We start from the raw sequence: 18,371 nt of genomic DNA on the forward strand, positions 1-18,371 counted from the left end.
AATATTAAAAAGCATTCATGTGCAGTATTTATTATTATTTTTTAAAAATAAAACTTCATAATTCCACAAACAAACTGGCAAAGCTCACTCCCCTGAGCCCACACTTTCACCAAACTAATTTCTCCTAAAAGGGTTAAATTACAGCAAAGTATTGCTGATTTAATTTATGATATATTTATATCATATAGAAAAGTTTAATTGCATCTGTCGCATAATAAGTAATCACTGAGAAGAAATTACTATGCATGCATTACTGATTTTAGGTCTTCATATTCATTATTGATATTTGTGATAATTTAAAATATTAGATTTTGCACTTGGAGAAAAGAAATTCAGGGGTGACATACAGATTAGGAGACACTGAATTAAAGGTAGTTCAAGATGAGTAAGATTTAGGGGTTAGATACAAGCAGGCATAAAAGTTTTCCTTTCAGCATAAGTGAGTGGCCGGGAAGACTCAGAGTATACTATCAATAATCAATAGGACTTCTGCCAACAGGGAGAATGATGTTATTATTCCTCTAGACTTGAATATGATTATTCCAAATGAAGTGAAACAAGAATAAGGATAAACAAATATAAGTTTTTGGGAAGCAGTTGAAGATTAAATCTTATGAAGTTCACCTTCATATAGTTGTTGAGCATTAGAATAAGTTGCCTTCCAACATAGTCATGGTAGTGAGTCTGACAAATTTCAGGAAATTGGATTTTTGCTTTTTAGAAATGGGTAAATTGGGATTGATTCAAGATTTTCAGGGTTGCCCTTTTTTTGTTTGTTTTGGCCAATGCAGAATAAGTTCACATCCTTGCATCATTTGCCCTGATTAATACTAGTATGAAAATCTTATATAGTGAACAAGAAGATTAAGGATTTTAAAATTTTCATTAGATTTAGTGATTTGTGAGAAGTTAATGGTAGTTCTTTCTATGGCTGCCATGAGCACTTTAAGATATTTTCATTTTTGCCACATTGGATTTATTGTTTTCCATTTTTCTTTCTAGTTTATGCAGTTAAATGAACAAGATCCCAATTTTTGGAATACCTCTTATTTCAGAAATTTTGTTCGTTATTGATACTGCATAAAGAAAATAGTTGATTATTTCCTCTAACAGATCCATATATTCTTGAAAATGAAAAGTTAAAGGGAAAGTGAGCAGAACTATTTTTTTTAGTAATTATGCATGCTAGGCTAAAGTATAAAGAGATAATCATGTGTGCTTTCTTGTCATGAACGAACTAACTCAAAATGTTTTTGCTATAGGCCAGTGGCCAGACATTTATGTGAAAAAGCATGTTATAATCACTGATAATGTCTTTATTACAAACTTGTGGACTTGCTACTGCTTGTTAAGTTTGATTCACTGCAGCAGAATTTTCTGAAGAAGTATTATGGGTAAGTTCGGTTATTAAGAAAAACATTTATTACAAGTATTTTTATTTCCGTGTTTTTTTTTTTTTTTTTTTTTTTTTTTTTTAGGTTATACTTTAGTATGTGAATGATTTTCAAAAGTTTTCAGCGCTCAGTTATAATACTACAGTGGCTCAGATGTAATGCAAGCATTCATTTCTAATGCTGTCTAGAAACCTCAAGCTTGAAAAAAATATATAAAATAACTGTTGCAACAGGTTCAGTAGAGTTTGAGGCAGATAAGTACATTATCAGACATACATACATAGAACTAAAGAAATATAACAGTTGAAGTAGTATAGTATAATAATGTATACAGTGTATCAGATTGCAAACTGGCATTTGAGTAACCATGGAATTTAATTCTTTTTTCAGTATAATTGTTTGTAAGTAATTAATACCTTGTTGATTATTAAAAGCTGCAAATGCTGCATGAAAGCAAAGCAATTTCTGTTATGTTTAATTGGCGCACAGTGATAATTTGATTATTTTTGCTTATTTAAAGCACTTACTTCATTGCAGAACATAATTCGAGGCTCCTGTTTTGAAATTAGGACCCTTTGCCCAGACCGCGTTAAATATAGTTTTGAATTAATTATCTCAGTTAGCCTTGCTTTTGAAAAACATCTGGTCGTTACTAACTTCACAGTTCCTGGTACTCTATATTTCCATTAATAATGATAATATGATAATAAAAACCTTTAGTAATTGGAGGTGAGGGAAATAATTATCCTTCCATATACACTAAGCAAGCTTAATAATTACAGTATGCATACTGTTGGATTAAGATCTATCGGTTTATAAGAGGCACCGGTCGCACAGGCGAACTTCCCATATCCATCAGGTGAACTTCCTGATGGACATACAGGTGAACTTTCCATATCTATTTACTGCATTTTCTAGTCATGTTTAGGAAAGTAGGTGAGTTTGGCAAACCACATGAGAATCAGCATATTTAGTCCTTGGATTGATCATTTTCCAAAGCTGTGCATGTTAGAGCATTGTAGTCATTATAGTCATTTAGGATGGATGGAGATTATTAGGATGGATATTTCACCCTAAAGCCATAAGTTGGAACACAATAAACCATACTCCAATGATATTGAAAAATTTGTCAGATCAGAATTGCAGTATTCGTTAACAAGATAAGTGATGGAATACACAACTTCTGAGTTTCATGAAAACATTATACTTGGCAATGATTCACTAAACTCATTTACCCTATAGTAAATGTTATTACAACTTTTAGATATTCATCTCTGAACATAATCAACAGAGCAACTTTCATTCATTTGCATTTGCCCATATGCCACCCAAAAGAAAATTAAGTATCCTGGAGGACTATGGCCTTTGAAACACTACACTATCCTATCTTCTGTGGAAAAGGTTGTATTGTCAATGACCCTAGTGTAGTGATTGTATGAAACTTCACATTTTTCCCCTTCCAAAATGTGTTGTACATAGTGTAGTGTATTTTGGATGGTGAAGTAATTTTGTGATTATTCTGCTATATTTTTACTGCATTTTTCATCAGCTGTATGTCACCTTTCTCTTGGGTAAAAAGTACATTTGTACAGTACTATGTATGATAAGTTAACAGATGCATTTTATTATTATTATATATATTTTTTAAATGACTATAATAAAATGGCTACCCAAAATCTGGAAAATTCAAAGATTAGTCAAGAATCATCTCCCAATGTTTGCTGGATTTGGGAGGTTTGATTGTATTAGAAATGTTGAAATACTTTCTATTGGATAATTGAGTTTGTAGAAAAAGTTAGATTGTTGCGAAAACTTAAATGTGCAATCTTTAGTATTAAGTCATGTGCATCACCCACATATCCCTTATATCAATGTAGATTAATTTTTCAGTTTGTTTTTGTAACAGGACCTTAGCATATTAGAAAATGAATGCTTGAATCATTAAAGAATCTACAATGTGTGTGTCTGTGTTTTTTTTTGAAAGCACCAAACATGAAAGGTATTAGAACCTATATAGTATTTAGTAAAGTTCATGGGTTGAAGACAGAAGATAGTTGTTGATATTAGGCTTGAATTTTTTTTTTTTTTGGATTGTAATATTTTTCAGGAAATACATGTGAAGGAAAGCTTTCCAGGAAGTAGAAGGGATAAATGAGTAACAGGAGAAGGTTGTTCTGTAAGTTTGGAACTGGACAGTGAATGAATTCTGACTGCTTGTAGCATATATTTGAACTGGTTTTTTTAGAGTGGGGAAAATTACAGATGCCAATTCAGAAGGACAGTCAGTGCCCATGGAAGTATTTATAAATAAGGCATACAGAAACAACTGAACATTTGTGAGACATAGAATAGAGAGACTTTATAAGAGATGGGTCATTAATTAACCTGATTGCTATCTTTTAATGGATTTGAGAACTTTGAGAGCTCTTTGGGGACACAACCCCAGATATAAGAACAATTTCATGGCAGAGAAAATTTTGAGATTTGTACAGAGTTGAGTAGCTGGTTAGAAGAAAAGTAGCACTGAAAGTGAAAAAGAAAACCCAGTTTTTTTTTATGTAGAGGAAGCAATATTTGTGATGTTCTTATGCCAAGAGAAAGATTAGCAGTTGGCCCTAATAGAGATCTAGAAATCAGAATGTCATCAGAGATGAGCATAGGTGCAGTAGACTCATTTCTTTGTGAGAAATAAGACAAGACTGAGTTTTAGAAGTTGAAGTTAACTAAGTGTTCTTTCTCCCCATTGGAGAATTACTTAGAAATTAGCATTTAAGGAATTGGTGGTGGATGTTAAAGAAGTTGAGGCCATTTGTGCAGGACAAAGTTTTTCAAATTGGATGGTGGTAGAGTGCTATTAGCAGCAAAACTATTGAGAGGATTTCCAGTCAGTGAAAGAAGGTCATTAATATACAAGAAGAAAAGAGTGGAAGAAAGAATTAAACCTTGTGAAACACTGAACACTAGCATTAGTGGAGGAGCTAGATGGCAAAATAGCCTTCTACCATGACCTGCAGTTATCAGTCAGACATAAATGACTGGAAAAAACAGTCATTTATGCCAAACATGACCAAAAGCCATAGAAATGCAAAGATCAACTAATTGAGTTTCACAAAAAATTGAGTTCCATCACAAAAGCATTTCCATCAAAATTTTTTCAAATATGAGTAACATAAGCCAATATATAACCAGTGGATCAACCCTGACTGAATTTATATTGGTAATCATTGATCAAATGGAAGTCTTTGAGAGTTAGTAGTTGATGGATTTTCTGCATTACTTTGAAAAGATTTGGATGGAAGGGATTTGCATTTTTTACAAAGTGGCTGGGGCTAAGGTAAAGAAAGCCAACACAAGAACCACGGGAAACTTTTACTGGTCAAAAGCGTTTCCCGATGCAGCTTCTCCCTGCATTCTCTGTAAACAGATGGTGTGTGTGTTATCGGTAGCGGCAGTAGAAGTCGATAACGATGTATTGATTAGTTTTTTTCTTATTATTAAAAGCAGATTATCGGAGTTCATGAGTGGGCTGAAATTTACTTATGGGTACACCCTCCAGACTGCCTCAGTCTTAGGGTGTTTATCCCCCCTTCCCAGTGTTTTAACCTGATATGAAAACGCCTTCTACAGTTGATGCATGTTATTGGTAGATGCAGTAGAAGTTGTTTTCCTATCGGGTTAAAACAGTGGGAAGAGAGGATAAACATCCTAAGACTGAGGCAAGCTGGAGGGTGTACCCATAAGTAAATTTCAGTTGCAAAGGCATTACACTCATGAACTCCAATAATCTGCTTTTAATAATGAGAAAAAACTAATCAATACATTGTTATCAACTTCTACTGCCATTACCGATAACACGCACCATCCGTTTACCTTGAATGCAGGGAGAAGCTGTGGTACCGGGAAACACGTTTGACTACTAAAAATTTCCCACGGTTCTTGTGTTGGCTTTCTTTACCTTTGCCGTGGCTGGATATGAGCAAAAACCAGTGGAAATAAGAAAGGTGTAAAAAGGCAACAGAAAAGATTGAGTAAGCTTACGAGCACAGGTTTTGAGAAATGCCTTAATTTCTAGATTTTTCAGAATTCTTCTAACATTCTTCTGTTGGAAGACCACAGGGAGGCACTGACTGACTGAGTGAGTGTAGAGTGTACCGGGTATGGTTGGAGGTGATTTACCAAGATTGTCAATACGATAGCAGAAAAGTAAGATGCTAATAAGTCAGCTTTGGCTTTAGTTGAGGATGCAATATAACTATCAGGTTGTCAGAGAGAGAGGTGAGAGTATAGACAAACAGAAGCTGGAGCCAGTAGCTCTGGCAAGAGACCAGAACGTTCAATTGGACAAGAAGCAAGTTTTTTACTTTTACCTTGTTCAAAAAAGATTTGGTTTGATTAATAACTGTTTTCAGTTTTTGCAAGGTTATATGCTTAACAGCCTTAGCATATTTATTGGAAAACTGAGATTTAGATAAAGGACAAGATTTTAGGGAGGGATGTGGAATAAAGAATTCCAACAAGAATAATTTTACTAACACAGTTTTCTCAGACTGTCTGTGTGCTTTCTATTCGTTTTCTTGGTTAGACAGACAGACAGACAGACACAGAGAGAGAGAGAGAGAGAGAGAGAGAGAGAGAGAGAGAGAGAGAATTGCTTCATTTTGAGGTGCTTAGAGGACCATTAATAACAAATTCAAATTGAGGAAGGATGGTTGCAGGATAGATGCACAGCAGCTTGTCTTCAGCCAGTGGTGGTTGATTGTTGGAACAAACTTCCTCCTGTTGTTATGAAAGTGGGGAGTTTGAATAAATTCATGAAAGAACTAGTCAAACTATTGGAGTCGATGGACAGGTGATGTGATAAGTTTTTTTTTTTTTTTTTTTTTTTGTTTGGCTGATGCTTTGAGCTTGGTTTCTTGCATCATTTGCCAATACTATTACTAAAAAATCCCAGCAAGGGTGCAAATAATGGGATTTGATTGACATTCTGCATCCCACTTTTCCATAATTTTCAATCAACTTGTTCATCATTTCTTTATAATTTTCACCCTTGGTATTAATCAAGAAAAATACCAATCACTACAAGGAAAAAAAATTGAACCGCATTTCTCTCACCATCAGTCATCCCCCCCCCCCCATCCAGATATTGTGATGTCATCTGCCTAACTTGTGAACCAATAGATATGTTTCCTTTCACTTCTGCATCAAGCAATTTTGAAAACATAGATTATATATGCTTGAAAGTGTCATATTGAGCATCCAGTTCTTTAAAAAATTGTTTGACCAGATGCAGTTTGATATAGACTGATGGATTGTTTACTGCATTGTGTAGGTTCCAGGACAACAATTCAATTATAGCAGGCAATTCTCTTCTGTAGTACTGATCTGCTTCCTTTCTCTCCTGGTGGCAGAGAAAGCAAGAAAATTCAGAATAATTGCCTTGCATACCCAGGAGTATTTTGAAGTCCCCACACACTCCCATTTGTACTGACCATACTTTATTTTCTCTAAGGTATGCTCCACATTTCTATAGTTTCTTTAAAGTAGTGAGCACAACAGCAATCAATCAGTCTATTTGCTCTCCAGCAATCAATCAGTCTCTGACTGAAAGAGCAAATTTTTGTTCATCTATCCTGCAACCTATCCTTTTTCAATTTAAGTCTGTCTCCTTATGTGTGTTGTCTCAGAGAGAGAGAGAGAGAGAGAGAGAGAGAGAGAAGGGAGGATGCCATTAACATTTAGTTGAGGTCCATCTAAAGCCTTAAACAAGTCAGTCAAGGCACATGCAAGGAGACCTTACATGTGCTTAAGTTTTCAGGCACAGACAATTTTTAGAACTGATGTCTTTCTTGATGTGAGTACCCTTTTGTACCCCCTGAATAATTTTGTTGTTCTTCTCTGCACCTCTTCCAATGGATTGACATAATTTCTAAAATGATACTTTCAGAGTTATATTCAGTAGTATTCAATTCAAGGTGCAGCCTAACCGTTGCCTTTCTGCTCTACTCAGAGCTTCATATTGGGTTGTACAATTACCTTTAGGTCTTTTTCATTCTATACTAACCTGAGTGCAGTACAATTCAATTGGTATATTATTCTGGAATTACTGCTGCCCATCTGCATTACCTTGCATTTATCAACGCAAGTACTAGTATTATAAATGGCTAAATGAAGGAAGCAGATTTTTTTTTTTGCATCTGCCAAAAAAAAAAAAAAAAAAAAAAAAGGATAAAAGAAAATGAGGTAAAATTTTCTATTATTCATATCTTCCTATCACCAAAAAAGTGGCTAACCATTTTCAATTTTAACAGACTCTCTGCCTCAACTGTTGTGGCCAGCCATTCATTCCACTTATCTACATGGCTCAAAGTAGACATCATGAGATGCATCCTATCAATGAAATTTTATCTCTCTCATTCATTTTTGTTGATTCCTTTCAGGGCTTTATATACCTCTGTTAGGTTCCCTCTGCGATATCTAGTTGCCAATCTTTGTAGTCTTCACCCTCTAAGTTGTTCTGCACACGAACATCAATTAACGTAGTGATTAACTTTCTTCAAGTGTGGCCTCCAATGAATTTCTAAATGCACTGTTATGTAAAAGGGCAACGACATCCTTTTCCCTACATGTAAAGGTCATATATATCATAGAAAGGGATGGTATATGATATATAGAACCTATGACTCCGGGGGTTCACATCTGGTGAGTATGGGCTTGGCAAACCCAGGGTCCTAAGCTGGATATCATCATTCTTCTCTTTCTTGGTGATTCCTTTCTACTTCTCTCTCTCTCTCTCTCTCTCTCTCTCTCTCAGGATAACTCAGGGAATTTTTTTTTCTTTTTGGCTGGTGCAGCATAAGCCTCAGGCTTCCTTGTACCATATGGCTAATAATAATAATAATAATATGATATACAGGGTGTCTCAGAAATACACGGCATAACTTCAGGAATGAGTTCCTCATATGTAGACAATAAAAATATTTTATATCAATATAGTTCCGGAAATGCTTGGTTTCCGAGTTATTAACCAGAATGTCTTATCTCCCGCAGGTGATAAGCCCACTTCATGCATGATGGTGCTCCCGCACATTTCAGCTGCCTAGCCCGCAATTACCTGAATCGAAGGTTTCCTGGTCGGTGGATAGGTAGAGGTGAACCAACTGCCTGGCCTCCACGTTCACTGATTTAAACCCTCTAGATTTCTTCTTGTGGGGTCATTTAAAGTCATTGGTGTATTCGACTCCGGTAGCTGATGTGGAAACTCTCCACAATCGAATTGTGGCAGGTTGTGAGACAATACGAAACATGCCAGAAATTTGGCATCGTCTTCGTGAGTCCATGAGACGTCGATGTGAGGCCTGTATTCAGGCAGAAGGTGGACATTTTGAACAATTACTATAAGGTGATGTGAACAGTTAAGTGTCATAGACAGACCTTTAAAACTCGGAAACCAAGTATTTCCGGAACTATGTTGATATAAAATATTTTTGTTGTCTACATATGAGGAACTCATTCCTGAAGTTATGCCATTTATTTTTGAGACACCTTGTATAGAACTTTCACAGTTAGAAAAAAAAGATGCTGTTGTCCTTTTACATAAGACCATGAGATTGCATTTAGATTATTCTTTGAATGTCAATTTTACTATTCTCTCTCACCTATGTTTTAGTCAGCACTTGATCCAACAGAGGATCTTGCCATTAATCCGAATTTATTTCTGTTTATATAAAAGCCTTTTGTGGAGTGCTGTATCAAAAGCTCTACTGAAGTCAACGTAAATGATGTTAGAGTTGTTTTTTGCACACTACTATTTCATGGCTGTATTCACTTATAAAAATAATCTTTGGCTCCAATTTTTTTTATCTCTTGATAGTTTAAAACTGTCCTGTGCTTTTTATCTTTTTCTTAGTTTAACCTTTAACTTCCCTGGTCATCCACATGGGCATCTTTCTTTTGTGAAATTTCCAATGGAACCAGTTCCTCGAATACTTCCCATAATAAACAACTTATAATTGTCTGTCCATTTAACAGATCTTAAGAAGTACCTCAATTCTATATAACCCCTTTCTTGAAATTGAAGCCCTCTTCTTTTCCTTTGACTACAAATTTATCTGAACATTACCATTTTATGACATTGTAGTTACCTGCTGATGGTTTCCTCCTGCACTATGAAATTTGGATTCTTGCTGAGAACCAAGTCAAGGATATCAGAGCTCCTTATACTTTCTCTGCCACATTGGAATAAATAGCTATTCAGATGGCTCAAAAATCTCTTTTCCCATGAGACAATTGCATTTGGCTGCCCATTGAAGTTGCCTATAAAGATTTTTGTCATACTTTTCGGAATCATTCAGGCTGTAACTTACCAAACTGTCATCTTCCTTTTACCAGTCATTTTGCACCACAAACTCAGCATCCATCTGAACTTGGGTACAACCCCAGGAGCTCACATCTGGTGAGTATGGGTTTGGCACACCCAGGGTCCTGAGCTGGATATCACCATTCTTCTCTTTTTTGGTGATTCCCTTCAACTTCTCCCCCCCCCCGGGTAACTCGGGAAATTTTTTTTTTTTTTTTTTTTTTGGCTGGTGCTGCATAAGCCTCATGCTTTCCTGCACCATGCAGCTAATAATAATAATAAACATGTAGCTAATAACAGTCTGATTGCTTTCAGAGAGCTTTGATAAGAAGCATGACTCTTCACCTCCCCTTCAAACCCCCTATCTCATCCCTCTTGAATATGCTAGGTGTATAAAGCCTTGAATGGTTTGAGCTGATGGGATTCTTGCTCAATGCTGATGGGATTCTTCCTCTTGCTCAGAATAATCACCTGAGAAGGCATAAATTCAAATTGAGAAAAGACAGATGTAGGATAGACGTGAGGAAATTTGCCTTTAGCCAGCGGGTGGTTGGTTGGTGGAATAGACTTCCATCCCTTGTCGTGGAAGTTGATAGCCTAAATAAGTTTAAGGCTCAGCTGGACAGGTATTTTGAACGAACAGAGGGGTGAAGTGGAAGTGGTTATTTTTTATTTATTTATTTTTTATTTTTTTTTGGCTGATGCTGCATAAGCTTGCTTTCTTGCATCAAATGCCTCTACTAATGCTAATGCTGTATTCACCATAGTGAAATTCTCACTATATATCTGGATGGCACCTGTTATATTAGCATTGGTTCCTAACCACAAGCTCAAATTCACCTAATTTATTTACAGTACTGGAATTACAAGAATGTATAGACAAATTAAATTTTGTTTCTTTTGGCTTTTTACACCCTGATGTATTCCTTGTTTGTGCTTACACTTTTGCCAGTGATATGTTATTGTTAGTGATTTTTGTATCTACAGGTAATACAGGTTGAACATAGGTATTCACAGGAAGGGTGAATGTGTGATTTTGGCCCATGTCACTAATCCCCCCCCCCCAAATTAGCAATTTCCCTGAGCCCTTAAAGTGTCCTCATAACACTAGTAAAAACTTACTTGTCACTTCTTTTCACATGAATTCCATCTTTACAAAACATTTCTTCTATTAACTAGGACTAGCACAAGCCACACCAAGAAAACTTCATCACCACAAGCCTTGCACAATCCTCAAGTCTAGAGTAAATCTACAAGGCTTGCATCACATATTCCTTCCTACCATGTCTGGGTAGAATTGCGGACACAGAAACGTTTTGTCCTCTCTCACAACATTTTCTAACCTGACCTTATATTTCTTGACCAATCATTTGTTCATTATGTTTTAAATCATTAGTACTCATGTGAATTGCTGTATGCTGTTTATTACCCTTAAAATCTGATAGCTAGTTTCTCACACCTGGCAGACACCTGGTTCTGTTCCATCTGTTTTTTATTACAGAATATTACCAGCTTCCCTTATGAGTCTCCCAGTAAGACTACCTCCTGTGGAACTAGAGCTTTCTGCACTGAAAGATTGTCCTGGTGCTGGAATCAGGGGAGCATTGCTTGATATAGGATTTGCCACTAGGCTGTGTTAGGTTGTTGTGTTGTGTTGTTTTTTGGTTTTTAGGAGCATTAGCAACTAAGGCCATATTGCTCCGGTATATGCGGTGGTAATTCCCTGACCTTTCCGCATCCTCCATATTTGGTGGTGACGGGCTCGAACCCCGGTCTAATCAAGAAGCGTGTGCTATGCACTGCTGCTCCTTCCCACCTGGCTACGGAGTCGCCAGCTGTGTTAGGGTAACTAAGAGTAAGAACATGTGCATGTATACTTGCATGTACACTAATGCTAGGAGCATTATAAATAAATTTGATGAATTTGAAGTACTGTACTGGTTAATGTATCAAATGCAGACATAGAGGAAACATGGTGTCACTCAGACATTTGAATATGGGAAGTACAATGTATATTGGAAGGACAGACAGGACAGTAGAGATAGAAGGGTTATGCTTCTTAGTTAAGAAGCATATTAAATCTAAGGCAGTGCATCCACTTGACCTGAGTGACAAGTGCAATGCTAAGTCAGTTTGGTGTGATATAAGCACTGTGAAAACAAAATTGAGAGTAGGAGTGTGTTATAGGCCTAATGACTGTGATGAGTATACCAAACAGCTATACAGAGTGGGCCAGCAAATCAGAATGTCTCATAATGGGGGATTTTAACTTTCCAGATGTTGATTGGAATTTATGGGTTGGTCACTCACAGATTATCATGAATTTTGTGGATTTCTTGAATGACTATTTTCTACAGCAGCATGTTAGAGAGAGACAACAAGAGAAAGTAATACTCTTGTTCTGGATAACAGCAGTGATTCTTCATACATTAAGAATCTGCACTTAAAAGACCCACTGGGTGGCACGATCACGGTGTACTAATGTGGAATATAATTAAAGACATACTATAGTCAAGGTAAAGGGAAGGCTTTTTTTTTTTCTTAAGGGTGACTACTCAAAGAAGCTGCTAGACTTTTTATGCCAACGAAGAAATACTGTTCAAGGCTTAGACCTAAATGGATGTCAGATGAACTATTGGGACACTTGGCAGAGAAGAAAATGGAATGCATATCAATTATCAGGTGATACAGAAGCCTATGGTAGATATAAATTAGTCTGTAATTAAGTCACAAAGGAGGTCAGACAATCAAAGGCAGATTATGAGAAGTCTGGTGAAGAATGCTAAGAAAAACAGCAAAGACTTCTATACTTATATTAACAGTAGAAAGAAGGGGTTGAATCACATTTTTCACTTGATGTCAGTGGGTTTACTGTTGATGATCCTGCTCAAGTTGCGGCACAAATTGAATAGGTATTTTGCATCTACATTCACACATGAGGTATTCTTTATGCAAGGGGATACTAGAAGTGTATCAAACTCTAATGAGGAGCTAAATTATAATTGAAAGGAAAGTGGAGGGAAAATTGTTGAAGGATGGAATCTATCTAATTATATTGAGGGAGGTAAGCAAACCCTTAGCCATAATTATGAAAGCATCCTTGGATTCATGGAAGGTCCCTATGGACTGGAGATGTGTGAATGTATCCCTAATTCACAAAGGTGGATTAAAAGGCGATATGAGTAATTGCAGTGTAATTCCGTGAATAATTGTTAGCTTAAAGTAGTTCAGGACCACCTGGACAGGCATTTAATTATACCAATCACAGTATGAATTTGTTAAGGTGCAGTCTTGTCTAACCATTCTGATAGGTTACTATAATGCGGTGACCAAGGAAGTGGATGCAAAAAATAATTTTGACATCATATACTTGGATTTTAGGAAGGCTTTTGATACTGTTGCGTATAAAAGACTGCTGTACAAACTTTAGCAATGCGGCCTTAAGAACAAGTTACTGTTATGGATAAAGGGATAGTTAAGTGGAAGAAGACAGAGTGGTTATCAATGGGCACTGCACTTCATGGACTAATGTTGTTAGGGGAGTTCCCCAGAGTTTAGTGCTGAGCCTATTGCTGTTTTAAATATTTATCAGTGATATTGATGAAGGTATATCAGGCTTGATGTCTAAGTTTTCAGATGATACAAAGGTTGGCAGGGTGGTTAATGACAGTCATCAGGGTGAGATACTGCATTAATATCTCAGAAAATTGGGTTGATGGGTTGAGATGTGGTAGTTGAAGTTTAACATTGACAAATGCAAGGTACTGCATATGGGTAGAATCCCAGAGTAGCTTATCAACTGTGTGGTACTACACTCAGGGTAGTGGAGATTGAAAAAGACCTGGGGGATTGTGCAGTCAGACATGAAATTCTCTGAGCAGTGCAGACATACTGTCAGGACAGCTCATGGGGTTTTGTCAGTGATATACAGAAACTCTGCTAGCAGGGATAAGGAGGTGATTATCTCCTTATATAAGACCATGATTAGGCCACATCTTGAGTACTGTATACAGGTCTGGAGTGAATCCTTCAGACCTGTATATCAGAGCAGATCTACTGAAGGATGTAGATCTGCTCTGATGGGTGCAGAGAAGGGCAACTATACTGGTGAAGGAAACAAAAGGGTGTTCAAAATGCAATCTGCAGAACTGAAGCCTTTCTAGGCTTCAGTTCTGCAGATTGTCTTTAAAGCCTTGAATGGATTGAGTAAGCTGAATGTTAAAGGCATTCTCCCATTTGCTGAGACTGCACACATGGGGGGCATAAATTCAAGTTGAAGGATGGTTGCAGGATAGATGTGCAGAACTTTGCCTTCAGCCAGTGGGTGGTTGATTGTTGGAATAGGCTTCTATCTGTTATTGTGGGGGTGGATGGGTTGAATAAATTCAAGGAACTAGACAAATACTTGGAGGGTATGGATGGGTGAACTGTGCAGGTCTTTTTTTTTTTTTTTTTTTTTTTTTTGGCTGATGCTATATAAGCTTGCTTTCTTGCACCATTTGCCATTACTACTACAACAACTCCTCTTTTAAAGTTCTGTTTACCAACTAAGAGAGCCTTATTGTGAACCACATGCATTATTGGCAGAACATCAGACAAAATCAAGAGGGCAATGAATCCCCTCAGATTAAAACTTCCACTCTTAGCTATCTAATCTGTGTGCAGTTTTAAAAGAAGAGATCATGCTTATAAAAGCAAATAAGTGATACATACCTGACTCACTTTTACCTCTTTAAAATATCAGATCCACCTTTTTATCCTCACTTTCATACTTAGCTCACAGCCCAGCATATCTTTGTTGATTTCTGTACTTACAATAAAGCAAATATCCCAGTTCACTTTTACTCTGAAACTGCTCTTGGATAGCAGTGCTCACTTTCCTTAGAGAGAGAGAGAGAGAGAGAGAGAGAGAGAGAGAGAGAGAGAGAGAGAGAGTTGTTGTTGTTGGGTTTTTTTTAGGAGCATTAGCAACTAAGGCCATATTGCTCCGGGATATGCAGTGGTCATTCCCTGACCTTTCCGCATCCTCCGTATTTGGTGGTGACAGGCTCGAACCCCGGTCTAATCAAGAAGTGTGTGCTACGCACTGCTGCTCCTTCCCACCTGGCTATGGAGGCACCTGAGAGAGAGAGAGAGAGAGAGAGAGAGAGAGATGCTATAACAATATTTGATACTTAAACATCTAAAATCTATGTATCTGTCATTGATTAAAAGTGTTATTCTCAACCTTTGATTGGCACATTCCAGCTTTTATTTGCCCTTGCACCATAATGCAAATAACTTCTAAAATCTCTGGCAAAAAGAGCTTAGCCATTGTTGGAACAATGTCCAAGCGCTTCTTGCCATCGATTTCTCATAGAATTAAAATTGATTCATGAAAATCATTATAGGTTACGTTACTTTTCAGTTACCCTGTATAATTGAAATTGGCTGAGTTTAATTGCATTGATGTAAGCACTTATAGAAAGTCACTGTCATCAGTACTATTATTATTATTAGCCATAGGGTGCAAGGAGGCCTGAGGCTTATGGTGCACCAGCAAAAAAAAAAAAAAAAAAAAAAAATTCTGAATTACCCAGAGAGAGAGTGAGAGTGTGTGTGTGTAGAAGGGAATCACCAAGAAAGAGAAAAATGATGATATCCACCTCAGGACCCTGGGTGTGCCAAGTCCATACTCACCAGATGTGAGACCCTGGGGTAATAATGTATGAAAGCTGAGACTTACTTCACCGAGAAATTAAAATTACTTTAAAAAATGTAATGATCAAATTTAATTTTATTCTTTATGGAAAAGTGGTTTTATAATCAGAATGGTGTTTAAAAAATAAGCCAATAATATATTAGAAATAAGTAGTAACATTGTGTGTGTTTGTGTGTGTGTGTGTGTGTGTGTGTGTGTGTATATATATATATTAATAAAAGTTTGATTTCGATAGAACCAAACAGCCCTAAGAGATACAGTTCATGCCACTGATATTGTAACTGTATGGAGAGGTAGAGATGGTAAGTAAAATTTAATTTATTTTTTATGATTTTAATTTTTAAGGTTATTCCTGATGAGAAACTTTGTATAAATTACTTTAATGTTTTCTTTAGAATTTATCACAAAATAACTAGAATAGCAGCTTCACAAAAGAAACTCCTTAAAACACTGGAAACTTACATGCCATAACAGTATGCATCAAGGTTAGATGATTAGGAATATATCCTCTTAGGATTAATTCTTCAAGCCAAAGAAGCCAATTTTTCAGGAACTTTCAACAGTTACCGGCAAGAAGTAATGATCCTTATTGATTGATTACATTCGAGTCCAGCTCCTTTTTCTATTTTAATCTGGCTTTGACAAATCTTCTCACAGGAAGAAACTTCTGTAGAACAGCAAGATATTAGAGAAATGAAGTTTACATACCGTTTTTCTGTGTTGGTCATTCTTTAGATGTAAGTGAAGCATGTACATAATAGTAATAAACAATGCTTTATTGAATAGTATTTAACTGGAGCAGCAGTGCTACGCACTGCTGCTCCAGTTAAATACTATTTAATAAAGTTACATACTATTCAATTAAATACTATTTAATATTTTAACATTCTATTATGTCACTGTGTAAGGTTGATTAGACCGGGGTTCGAGCCCGTCACCACCAAATACGGAGAATGCGGAAAGGTCAGGGAATGACCACCGCATATCCCGGAGCAATATGACCTTAGTTGCTAATGCTCCTAAAAACCAAATAACAACAACAACAGTATTTAACTTTGCTGAATGCTCATAACACATCAGATGAATAATCCAGAACACTTTAAAAACTTGCATATCTCACCATGGAATTCATCTTATGGATCCTCGTCAAAATGTCAGTGGAAACAATACACAGAAATATTAACTCAAAAGCATCAATTTCACACTTAATAACATTTTGGCCTTTTGTTTCACTATGACAAAAAAAAAAAAATAATGATAAATGTTATCTGTTCTACTAATCACTCTATAGCTAATGTTCGTCCTGCTTTCTAATATTTTAACATTCTATTATGTCACTGTGTAAGGTTGTTGTGCTAGCAGTAATTGTTTGTGCTCTCTCTCACTCTAGACATTGTTGGCACTACTAACTTTTATTTTTGCAGTTGATTTTTCAAATGCCGCGAATATATTATCTTGTTAGAAAGGTGCACTATACTTTTACAGCATAGGAAAAAAGAAATTATTGGTAGTTGTCTATTATCCCTCCGCCAGTTTAAGTTACAAGTAAGTCTGATCTAACTTAATGTGAGCAGTGTATATTTATTTTAAATAAAAATATACACTAGATAGCAGTGGCGTGTTATACCTTCATGGGGCACAAAGCAAAATGGAATTTGGTGGCCCCCATCTAAAAAAAAAAGAAAAGAAAATTTTCAATTTCATTTTATTGTGACAACAAACCAAACAAATTATATGACATAAGAACTAAATATAAAATTTTCAAAATCAGTAAAATCAATTTTGAAAAAAAAAAAAAAAAAAAAAAAAAACGTAATTTTCAAATTAATCTTCAAGTTAAGTTCAGTTTCCAATAAAAATCACTTAAAAATATTAGTAAAAAACAGCAATGAGTTTTTGAAACAGTGGTTTTGGGGTCCCCTCTGATCAGGGCTTTAGGCATATATCTATTTTGCCTATAGGATGACATGCCACTGATATAGGTTAGGTTAGGTTAGACTTGTAACTTACGTTGGCAGGAGGATAATAGACAAGTACCAAAAATAATAGTTAATAAATTTACTTACATTTATGAACCTTTGTTCATAAATGTAAGTACAGTTCATTTTCTTCATCCTTGTGATATTATTTGTACTAAAATAACAGTTTAATTTTTTTCTTAACAATGCTTACTAATGCATTTACGTTATTGGACAATGATCTATTGTCATTTTTATTCTTGTGGAGAAAATTAACACAAACTCACTACACATAGAATTAACCTCACTTAATCTACAGGGATGCATTTCTTCCACAGTACCTTACCCTGTAAAATTCTGATTTGTGCTCAGTTCCTGAGAATGCTGCCTTATTGGCTTTTCATCTGAGCATCTTTGATAGCTTGAACATTATTATTATTATTATTATTATTATTAATACTAGCCATATAGTGCAAGGAAGCCTGAGGATTATGCTGCACCAGCTAAAAAAAAATTCCAAGTTACCCTGAGAGAGAGAGAGAGAGAGAGAGAGTGTCAGAAGTAGAAGGGAATGACCAAGAAAGAGAAGAATGATGATATCCAGATCAGGACATACTCACCAGATGTGAGCCCCTGGGATTAATATTTTGCTATTTTTTTATATTTACACCACCTCCATCTTTATTGATGTTCACGACAATCCCTTGTCTTTTCTATTCATCACATACACAAATTATTGTCAATTAATGCAATTGGCACATCCTTTTTCCAAATGTGTCAGCACTTTTGTCCTCTATTGACATTCCCATGCATGCTTTTACATGCATGGGGACGTCATGCACATGCTTTGGCATGACACATTATCCTGCTGAAAGATGGCACCACCAGAGGGAAGACCGTTGGCATGAAAGGGTGTACCTGGTCAGCAATGATGTTTAGGTAGGTGGTAGACGTCAGAGTGG

General features: G+C 36.2%; 1 protein-coding gene across 5 annotated transcripts in view; it reads left to right on the plus strand.

The window, feature by feature from the left end:
- LOC150079142 (polyamine-transporting ATPase 13A3-like) overlaps window positions 1-18,371 on the plus strand; it is a 750,840-nt gene that overhangs the window by 291,064 nt on the left and 441,405 nt on the right. For all 5 annotated transcript variants that reach the window (XR_016547547.1, XR_016547548.1, XR_016547549.1 and 2 more), the window contains exon 9: window positions 15,687-15,753. Coding sequence is in view for 2 of the 5 variants with exons in the window: in XM_090383358.1 (XP_090239484.1) it covers window positions 15,687-15,753 (67 nt within the window). In the remaining 3 variants the exon portion in view is untranslated. The remainder of the gene's footprint in view (window positions 1-15,686; window positions 15,754-18,371) is intronic.

Source organism: Mastigoproctus giganteus, chromosome 10 (assembly GCF_048544385.1).
Source record: "Mastigoproctus giganteus isolate SK-2022 chromosome 10, ASM4854438v1, whole genome shotgun sequence".
Taxonomy (NCBI): Eukaryota; Metazoa; Arthropoda; class Arachnida; order Uropygi; family Thelyphonidae; genus Mastigoproctus; species Mastigoproctus giganteus.